The sequence below is a fragment of the Nomascus leucogenys genome, chromosome 5, assembly GCF_006542625.1.
Source record: "Nomascus leucogenys isolate Asia chromosome 5, Asia_NLE_v1, whole genome shotgun sequence".
Classification (NCBI taxonomy): Eukaryota; Metazoa; Chordata; class Mammalia; order Primates; family Hylobatidae; genus Nomascus; species Nomascus leucogenys.
The window spans coordinates 54,490,037-54,500,916 of record NC_044385.1 but is presented as its reverse complement, the minus strand read 5'-3'; the positions used below and the strand labels follow the sequence as shown (position 1 = coordinate 54,500,916).

At 45.2% G+C, this 10,880-nt stretch overlaps 1 protein-coding gene across 6 annotated transcripts in view; it reads left to right on the top strand.

Annotated features, from left to right (window-relative positions):
- The window catches only part of SRGAP2 (SLIT-ROBO Rho GTPase activating protein 2), a 256,002-nt gene that overhangs the window by 1,113 nt on the left and 244,009 nt on the right, over positions 1–10,880 (top strand). For all 6 annotated transcript variants that reach the window (XM_030813102.1, XM_030813101.1, XM_030813103.1 and 3 more), the window contains exon 2: positions 969–1,577. In XM_030813102.1, coding sequence (XP_030668962.1) covers positions 1,511–1,577 — 67 coding nt within the window. In that variant the 5' untranslated portion in view covers positions 969–1,510. The remainder of the gene's footprint in view (positions 1–968; positions 1,578–10,880) is intronic.

Below are 10,880 nucleotides of genomic sequence, written 5' to 3'. Positions count from 1 at the left end.
GAGCTTCCTCCTCCCGGCGCTCGGAGGAAAAGGAACGACCAAGTAGGAAGGGTCGCCGCTGCGGCACGGGGGGGAGCTAGACGCCGGGATCCGCGCTCCCGCTTGCGTCCCTCCAGCCCCCTGGGCCTCGTCCGGGGCAGGATCTTCTCGGGCACCGCCTGGTGCGAGGAGTCAGGACTGCGACCTCACCGACCTCCTCCCATCCCCAGCCTGGGATTGGGTGCGATATCTGGGATCTCTGGGCTTGGGTGGCAAAAAAATATTGGGGGTGGCATTTATAGTCACTATCGTCCCTAGCTTGGGGGAGGCGACGGCTGCCTTCCACTCGCCGCCCCCCGGTTTTCCCGGCTCCGACCCTATCCTCTAACCCGTTTCCTGCTTCAGCTGACCACATTGTTTTCCTGGATGTGTCCCGTGCCGAGCAGGCTTTTTCCTGCAGATTTGCCCCCCCACCCCCCCACCAACATTTTGCTGCCAAGAGAAGCTAGTAACCAAAAACAAAACAACTGGGAGGAGGGGCGGGAGGGGAAGAAAAGTTGTGCCCGGGTGGTTTGTCCCTCCCCGGCTTAGATCCCCTTTGATGTATAGGGAGGTGCCCCGGCCGGGGGTCTGGGGCCACGTCGGGGGCTGGGTCGGGAGGGCTCCCTCGGGCTGGCCGCTGCCCAGCGCTGGCGGGGCTCAGGAGGCCGCCGAGGTGCCGCAGTCCCCACCCGGTGCCCCGCGTTCCTGCAGTCCCAGCCCGGAGCCCGCGCAGGCGGCTGCTCCAAAGTGTTTTCTTTCAGCCTTAAAATCCGGAGGGAGCTTCCTTCCTCCCCACCTCGCAGCGCCGGCTCTGCGGGCCGGGAGGCGTTAAGCGGACAGGAATGGGCCCAGGGCGGGCTCGGAACGACGTCCCCTACCCCACCCCCGCCGCGATTAGGATCTGCGCTCTGGCTGATCGCCCCCTCCCCCTTTTCCTGCATTTACAGGCAAGTGAACCAGAGCAAACGACTTCCGATCCAGTCTGCGCTGCTGCGGCTCCCGTTTGGGATTTGATTTGCAGCATCTTTGAGCCTCTACGACAAAAAACCGCGAAGCACGCCGAGCCCTCCCCCGGCACCCCGAAAAGCACCCACTCCCTCCCGGGGACACAGCTGGGCGCGTCCACACCCCCGCAGCCCCACACCATGTTGTGCGGAAGGACTTCCACTCCCCGCCTGTGTCGTTGATGTCAGACCCCAGGCCAGCCTCCGGGCGCTGCAGTTCTCCCGGCTAATGCTGAGGCTGCGGCTCCGGCTCTAGCACAGGCACCAGCCGCCGCCGCACCTGGCCCCAGCGCCCACCGTCTGCATGTGCCCGCCGTAGCCGTCTGCCCAGCCCGCAGCCCGCGCTCCACGGAGCGCTGGAGACCACCGTGGGGGGCCCCTTCTGCCCTCGAGAGAAGCGGTCTTGGAGGTATTGATTTAGGTGGTTGGATTTTTTCCGTGGATCTATCAATTCACAATTCGAATTTGGAAGAAAGAAGGAAAACATGACGTCTCCAGCCAAATTCAAAAAGGATAAGGAGATCATAGCAGAGTACGATACTCAGGTCAAAGGTAAGGGCTTTGAAAAACAGCACACTGCAAATGCTCTGTGGACTGGTGAGGCGTGTATTTCCACCGTGATTTGCAGGTTGTTCATTTCTTTGGGTGGAGCAGATGGGGGCAGGCTGACCCCAGAGGTGGTTTCATAGATAGGTCTGAACCTCCAAAGGATGGGCAGTGCCAGGGGTCCACTGACACTGGAAAGGAATTTTTGCAGTGGACTGTAGGAGTATCTTTGTGTGGCTGACCATGATTTTGGCAGCCCTTTCCCCCAAGCCAGACAGGGTGGGGGGAGGGGCAGGAGGCTCTTAGAGAAAGGCACAGTTTGCCTCTGGTTCTCTGGGTCAGGTTTCCTTGAAAGACAACTGAAATCTGACAGGTGTTTGGACATTTGTTTCAGAGATTGAAGAGGAGTCCAGACAGAAAGGCAACCTTGAGAAGGTGTACCATTTGGAGAGCCTTGGGAGAGGCGGGGTTTTTCGGATGCATTATATTAAAACATGAGATTTGCTATGGCATTGGCACCAAAAGTCCATTGCCACCTTGGGTGTACCTTGTACCTGCCTGGTCTCTGGTCGGCCTGCATACAATCAGAGATCAGAGAATAAGGCCACCCACGCCCGGTCTCCGCCCTCACCTAAATCTGAATAGAGTTGGGAGGATGTTAGGGTAGCCGGTTGGTGCTGATTCTGGAAAATAGGAAGACATAATTGTTTAACCCTTCTGTGCTGTGGCCCTCTGCTCCGGAAGACATGCTTTTAAAGCCCCATTTCCCTCTCCTGAAAAATGTGAAGGGTAAAGCAAAATGTGGACTAGGACAAACCAAGTGACCTGTCTTCTCATCTAGTCGACTGTCTGACTTGACTCATGAATAAGAGCTCTTACTCAGATAGCGTTTTTTAAACCAGCAATTCCCATAGGAAGGGTTCCTGCCTGTTAAAGAGCTGCAGCATGTGTTTGTGCAAGGCACTGTCCCTTCCTGGTCAGTCACTGGAAAAAGCCATGTGGCTCCAGCCCATTGAGACCTTAGCTGGGGAGTGGAAGAGGTGGGTGGCCTTGAATGTTACACCACATGGTTGGAGCTCTGGGTTTTCCTTTGTTTCAGAGTACAGAGGGAGGGGCCCCTCCTTTCCCTGCACCAGTGCAAGGAGACCTTTTCCTATCAGAGAGGACTTGGGAAGGGCCATGTCTCCCCTCTAATGATTGCTGGGGGGTGGGGGTAGGCGTAGAGTGTGAAATGGGCAGCTCCCTTATCTCTTGGAAGGTTGGAAGGTAGTCTGAAGTCCTCATTGTACCTACAGGATCTTTTTTATGTCATTAGTTTGGTCAGTGCTGGAGGTGCCCTAAGGGGCCTTCTATCCACTTGGCTGCAAATATTGGTAGGTTTATTACAGAGATGGGGGAGTTGACTGATTGATAATTTCAGTTGAACTGGGATTGAGAGAGGTGTGGTTGTGAGTTATAATTGAGGTCTTGGCCTCTTGTCACTGTTCATAATCCAGGCCTGTTTTTGTAAACAATAGGCCACTGGCCTCCGTGTCCTGTCCAGATGCATTGCATTTGCTCTTGGAATCCCCCCTGCAGTTTTAACCAGATATGTCTTTTTTTTTTTTTTTTTTTTAGCACATCCTATTCTTAAACTGTTGCCATCAGAGTGTTAATAACTTTGATCTTCCCAGATTTCTCTCCAGAAGCACACTATTTGACTAAGGTGCAAAGTGATTTTAAATGTTTATTTTTTGGAAGGTTCAAGGCTGATAGGTGTTAATAGAACCATATCTGCCAATTTCTTATTGGCAAAGGATTTCTCAAGAGTGTCTCAAAATTAAACACTTTGGATATTTACAAACATTGCTCATTGAGATGATGTAATGCAGTCGGCTATTTGGGTTTTCTCTTCAACCTTGCCACAAGCAGACTATTTTGCTTTGCTCTGATATTTTCCCATGATACTATTCAGGATCATAGAATTTTATAGGTGGCTGCACATGATGTCTTACTCAGATAAGGTGCCTGATGAATGCTTATGGAACTGATTTGAATAGTTTAGTCCCTCATTTTACAGCTGAGGAGAATACAGAGAACTGAAGAGGCTTGTCCAAGGTCACACAGCTAGATGGTGGCAGATCTGAAACTAGAAGCAGATTTACCAACTCTCAATTCTCTATTCTGTATCTTTACTATGAAACATCATCTGACCAGGGTGGGAAAAAATAAAAAATTCTTAAGGAGCCCAAATCTGTCAATGAATAATAGTAGTAATAATGATAATGATAATAGTAGATTACATTTTGGTTGCTCATTATGTTCCAGTCTGTCCCAAGTGCTTTAAATGAATGGTCTGGTTTAATCCTCACCTCAACCCAGGAAATGGGTATTATTGTCACTTTCCATTCACCATATAAGGAAACTGAGGCTTAGAGAGGATGAGAAGCCCTTCCAAGGTCACACAGCCAAACCATGGCAGCTTGACTTCATTCCTTTATTCATTAACTATTTATTGAGTGCTTGCTGTGTGTTCTGGGGATTGGCCATACAGCTGTGAAGAAGAAAAAGTCTCCACCCTCGTGGAGCTTATATTCTGGAAGCTGGGCTCTCTATGGAACAGCACAGAACTTGGAGACAAAGGGCCTGCGATCTGGTTTGGCTCTGCCCTCCACTAGCTAGAAGCCCTGGGTCAGAATTATTATGAGTGTCAGCTTTTTATGTGTTATATGGGACTCATGGTGCTGCCAGACTTACTTCTCCTACAGATGCCAAGATAAAAAGAAAATTGCTGTAACAGCTATGCAGTTTGGTTTGGTGGTTAAGTGCAATTTTTAGAGTCAAAGCGATTCAGGTTTAAATCTTGGTTCTGCCACTAGCTAGCCTTTCACTTCGGGCAAGTTACATGACTTCTCTGAGCCTCAGTTGCCTTATTTGGAAAATAGGTAAAATAAAATAGATTTCCTAAGATAGTACTGAGTTGTTGATGAGATATATAGATTGTTTAGAACAGTATCTGGCACTTGTAAGTGCTCAATAATGGTACGGTCTACTTCTCTGTGAGCCTTTCTTTTGCTGAATTGGGCTGACTATTGAGGCTGCTTTGCATATTCACTCCCAAAGTGCCAGCTATTAAATGATAGGAAATAAGTAAGGAATGAAACTTGAGTTCTAGCTTAAGTTCATTTAGTCGTAACAAAAGATCTTGGGTCAGTCACTTAAACCCTCTGGACATCAGTTTCTTTTTCTGTCAGTGAACAAGTAAACTAATTATTGGCCACTGTAGTTCTGCCTGTCTTTGACCAGAGTCCCAGGTACTGTTTTTTCAATCAGAATTGTTTGAGTCAAATGGACTCTAAATGGGACCCTCATCTCATGGGACCCTTTCTGGGACCCTCTCTATCCCTTGATTTTTGCCTCCCTATAAACCACCTGCTTGCATGTGCCCTGAGGAACTCCTGAGGCTTCAGCCCCAACCCTACCCCAGAGTGGTTTTATGAGGGGTGTGCCTCCTTAGTCGGCCTGCCTTGTAGTGTCTTCTTAAAAACCATCATTGTTTCTGGTTTGTGGGTGCCCAGATTCCTTTGAAAGTTCATGCCTCTCAATGTCTGACTTGAAAGCAATAATATTCTTAGTCTTTTTACATAGCTCTTTCCAATTTACAATGTGCTTTCGTATGTAGTTGTCCCTCAGTATCCTCAGGGGATTGGTTTAAGGACTGCCCCCACTTCCCCCAGGATACCAAAATCTGCAGATGCTCAAGTCCCTGATAAATAATGGTGTAGTATTTGCGTATAACCTATGTACACACATCCTTCTGTATACTTTAAATCATCTCTAGATTACTTATAATACCTAATACAGTGTAAATGCTATGTAAATAGTTGTTATACTGCTTTTAAAATTTGTATTATTTTAAATTGTTGTATTGGTATTTTTATTGTTTTTTTTTTCCTGAATATTTTCCATTCCCATTTGGTTGAATCTGCGGATATGGAACCTGCAGGTATGGAGGGCTGATGTACATTAATCTGTGGAAATTCATTACAACCCTGGTCAGATTCATGGTCATAACCTGAAGCCTTTGGCCTCTCTAGCCTGTTAGCTTGTTGCTGGGATTGGAGCAGCAAAGGTGGTAAGGTGCTAACCTGGTAATGGTTACCAGGGTTGTGAATCTGGGTGATATTTGGGTGAATACACATGACTGTATACAGTCCCAGGTATTGATCTTTCCTTATTTAAGGCCCGTTTCCTTTATCCTCTCTATACCTTGAGTTTTTACAGTCTCCCAGAAAGCTTGAGATTGACAGTTCATGCAAATATTCCACAAGAAATAGTTTGAAACAGAGTGGCACTGTATGCTGAGCGGTCACATTTTCTTTCTTGAGAACATTAGGGGTCTTGTCTTTTTTTTTTTTTTTTTTTTTAATGTCTTAGGAGAACAGTGTGTGTGCACCACAGAGCTGGAAGTGAAATTTTGTAATTTCCATCTGGAGCATTTTGATAGAAAAAGTGCAGGCCTTTGCCTGGAACAGTTTAACCCTTTCAAGACCCTTCAAGAGCAGGAGATGAAATTTAAAACTGGAGTCATATTGTGTATGTATATATACTTGGGAATGTTGATGGCTGGTGTATAAACAAGCTCTTTCCCTTGGGAGGTCTGAGCAATTTTTCATTCATGCCAACAAAGGTCTTCTCCAAAGCTTCTTTCCTCACAGCTCCCATTCCCCAAGGGAGCTTTAAATATAATCAGTTAATCAGTTTTAAATATAATCAGTTTGAAAAGCTGCAGTAAAACATTTAGTTGGAATCCTCAAGCAGATGCTATCATTTTCCTGCAAGATGATCGAGGGCTCCTGTCCCTTGCTCAGGGGAAAAACCAGCAACAAAAAAAGCTACTCTGCAGCAGTAAGGTGAACTCCTGGAAGAAAATGAAACTCTTGGAAACATTCAAGTACCATACTCTACATCTTGCAATTGAAAGACCCTAGAGGAAGGTGGTGGGCAAGGAGTCAAGGGATGCAGTGTACTGTGCAAAGAAGCAGTAGTTGGAAACAGTGTTCATGAGGGGTCCTTAGCTTTTTCAATTTCAGGCGTTCTTGGGGAATGAGAACAGGAATTTCCTTTGAAGAAGCCTATCTGGTAATTATGGCCATATCCGTTATGTATCATGCAGGTTGAAAGCTTAGACAGGCTCTGATCATTTCTCTGCTATGAGGTGTCCAGAGATGGACCCGGCTGCAGTATGTAGGCGCCCTCACTATTAAAATCAGCAGGTGCCCAGACCCTGACTCTCATTATTCACTCCAGATAAACTGGGCTACCCAGTGGCACCTGTAGAGTTGTCCTTCCAGAAGTGAGAATGCTTCATGGGAATTGTGCTTACCTTATACCCTTGACCTCTGACATCTACGTTAGGAAAATATGTCATATTGCAGGGAAAAAGCAGTTGATATGTAGATTTCTGGTAGTAATAAAATTCAGATGAACAGTTTTAACCTGGTGTCAGCTCCAGAATTGACTTCTTGGGGAATCTGGGAAAGTCTTGGAAGTTGTTTGGTTTAAAAATAAGTAATAGCAGCACTTAAAAGCATTTTAAAAAATTACAAAATTAACACCCTTACTGATTTTACAATAATATGTAGGAACTCTCATATCTCCCTTACTCTCTGTAATTGTGGTAGAATACACAGGAGATTGACCATCTTAACCATTCTAGAGTACAGTTCAGTAGCATTAAGTGCATTCACATTGTTGTGCAGCCATCACTACCATCCATCTAAATGACTCTTTTCATCTTGCAAAACTGAAACTTTATACCCATTCAACAACAGCTCCCTATTCCCTCCTGCCCCTGTCTCTGGCAAGCACCATTGTACTTTGTCTCTATGTGATAACTCCAGATACTGCAGGTAAGTGGAATCATATTGTATTTATTTTTTGTTACTGGCTTATTTCGCTTCCTATAATCTCCTCAAAGTTCATCCATGTTGTAGCATATGTCCAAATTTCTTTTTTAAGGTTGAATAATATGTAATTGTATGTATATACCCCATTTTGTTTACCCATTCGTTCACTGATGAACACTTGGGTTGTTTCTACCTTTTGCCTATTTTGAATAATGCTGCTGTGAACATAGGTGTAACACAGGTGTGTTCTTTTTTCTTTGTTTTCAGATGGGGTCTCACTCTGTCACCCAGGCTGGATTGCAGTGGCTTGATCACGGCTCACTGCAGCCTTGACCTCCTGGGCTCAAGTGATCCTCCCACCTCAGCCTCCCAAGTAGCTGGGGCTATAGGCACATGCTACCACACCCAGCTAGTTTTAAAATTTTTTGTAGAGATGAAGTCTCCCTACATTGCCCAGGCTGGTTATTTTTTTCAAAAGGTACACTATACCAAAGTTTTACAAGCCTGTATATACATTTGTATATAATCACTTGTCCTGAGAAATTTTTTAAACTTAAGGTTTTAATATGTGTATTAGCTTGTATATTAGTATATTATTAATTATACAGTTGTACACCTTTTAATAATTACATGAATTACTAAACTTTTACCATATTTTTAATAGCTTTATTGAGATTTAATTGACATTTAATAAATTGCACATATTTAAGGTATACAGTTTGATAGGCTTTGACATATATAATACCCATGAAACCAACACAATCAAGATAGTGAATCTAATCATTACCCCCGAAGTTTCTTCACTGTAATGTATTAATAGACCAGTACTATTGGCCAGGCACAGTGGCTCATATCTGTAATCCCAGCACTTTGGGAGGCCAAGGTGGGAGGATTGCTTGAGCCCAGGAGTTCAAGACCAAGCTGGGAAACATAGTGGGATCCCATCTTTGCAAAAAAAAAAAAAAAAAAAAAAACTGGCTGGGCACGGTGGCTTACACCTGTAATCCCAGGATTTGGGGAGGCTAAGGTGGGCAGAGCACCTGAGGTCAGGAGTTCAAGACCAGCCTGGCCAATATGGTGAAACTCCATCTCTATTAAAAATAAAAAAATTAGCCAGGTGTGGTGGCAGGCACCTGTAATCCCAGCTACACGGGAGGCTGAGGCACGAGAATCACTTGAACCCGGAAGGCAGAGGTTGCAATGAGCCGAGATCTCGCCATGGCACTGCAGCCTGGGCAACAAGAGCGAGACTCCATTTCAAAAAAAAAAAAAAAAAATTATCTGGGTGTGATGGCACATACCTGTAGTCCTAGGCTCTCTTAGGAGGATGAAGCAGGAGGATTGCTTGAATCCAGGAGTTCGAGATTGCAGGGAGCCATGATTGATTGCACCATTGCACTATAGCCTAGGTGATAGAGCTAATAATTATATTATAGAAGAGGCATTAGCTTCAAGATAACTAAGTGAAAGCTTGGTATTAACAAATTTTAAAAAGTAACAAATAAATAATGATCTAAGCTACCCAGATTAGTTTCTGGAAAATTTGTTTAACCAAGACAATATCCAAGGGAAGTCAGGCTAATAATTGTGTCTCAGCCATTACTCTGCTTTTAGGAGGGAAGGTACAGGATGGAGCGAGAAAGAAAAGAAAAAAAATCATGGCCATGTTAGGAGTGGACAAACGACAGTGTCTGTTTTCATATAGAGCTGGCTTGGCCGGGCGTGGTGGCTTACACCTGTAATCCCAGCACTTTGGGAGGCCGAGGTGGACAGATCACCTGGGGTCAGGAGTTCGAGACCAGCCTGGCCAACATGGTAAAACCTCATCTCTACAAAAATACAAAAATTAGCTGGGCATGGTGGTGGGTGCCTGTAATCCCAGCTACTCGGGAGGCTGAGGGAGGAGAATCTCTTGAACCCGGGAGGCGGAGGTTGCAGTGAGCCAAGATCGTGCCGCTGCACTCCAGCCTGGGTGACAGAGCAAGCCTCTGTCTCAAAAACAAAAAACAAACAAACGAAAAAATAGATCTGGCTTGAACTAGTCCTAGGGCCTCATGCCTTTTTAGAAGGGGTCACAAATGAGCCAGATGTCAAGGAGAGGGGCTAGGGGCTCCCACTGGAGATCTACTCAAAATGTTCTTAATACGGCTTCTTTCTTCTAATGATTGACTCCCTATTGCCTGCTAAATACAGACCAACTTTCTAAGGTAGACATGAACTTCATTCTCAATCTGACTGCAGCCTCTTGTTTCAACCACATTTCTTACTTTGCTTTAAGAGGACTGGAAGCCTAACTTGACTGCTTACCATTCTTTAAACACATAAACTACTAGCTGACATTTGCTGTTTGTTGGATGTTTACCACTTACTAAGCATTATGCTAAATACTTTATATAGATTATTCCATAATCCTTACTCCAATTTTAGGAAAAAGATGTTACTAGTATCCCATTTTACTGATGAAAAAAGTGAGGTGTAGGACATTCAGTTATTCCCCCAGGGTCTGCAGCTGGTGAATGATGGAATAGGAACCTTGGTTGTCGCCAGAGTCTAAGTTCTGCGTGTTGTTCATGGAATGCCCCTTTTTTGCTGCCCAGTCCCGTATCTTCACCTATTGAAATCTCACCCTTCTGCCGGGGGCGGTGGATCACCTGAGGTCGGGAGTTCAAGACCAGCCTAACCAACATGGTGAAACCCTGTCTCTACTTACAATATAAAATTAGCTGAGGGTGGTGGCACTTGCCTGTAATCCCAGCTACTTGGGAGGCTGAGGCAGGAGAATGGCTGGAACCCACGAGTTGGAGGTTGCTGTGAGCCAAGATCGCGCCATTGCACTCCAGCGTGGGCAACAAGAGTGAAACTCTATCTCAAAAATAAATAAATAAATAAAAGAAAGAAAGAAATCTCACCTTTCTTTTAAGGTAAAACGTTGGGTAAAACCCAACGTTTCTGGGATTCCTTCCTTAATTTCTCTGACCAGAAATAACCCTTCTCTCTGTTTCACCCACACAGTGCTTCTCTTAATAGATCTCATATGGCATTGATCTCATACTGCCTTATGTTTGGAATATTTGTATTTCATTCTTTTTTCTTCTACCAGACTTCTGAATGTAGGAATGTTTTGAAGTTGTGTAGTGCAATGCAAAGAATACAGGCTCTGGAACCAGCCCTCAGTTGGAGTCTTGTCAACATCACCTCCTTGCTGTGTGACCTTGCTGAAGTCACTCAACTTCTCTTCCAAGCCTGCTTTTCTGTGACATGAAGATAATGAGACCTGCCTTGCTATTAATTGCAGTTGTGTTAAGAGTACTGGCTCAGTGTATGGCAAATATTAAATGCTAAATAAATAGCTTATTATAAGGTCCCTTCAGATGGGAAACGTGTCTGGAAGACTATTGTAGCTCAAATGGTGGCTCTCAGT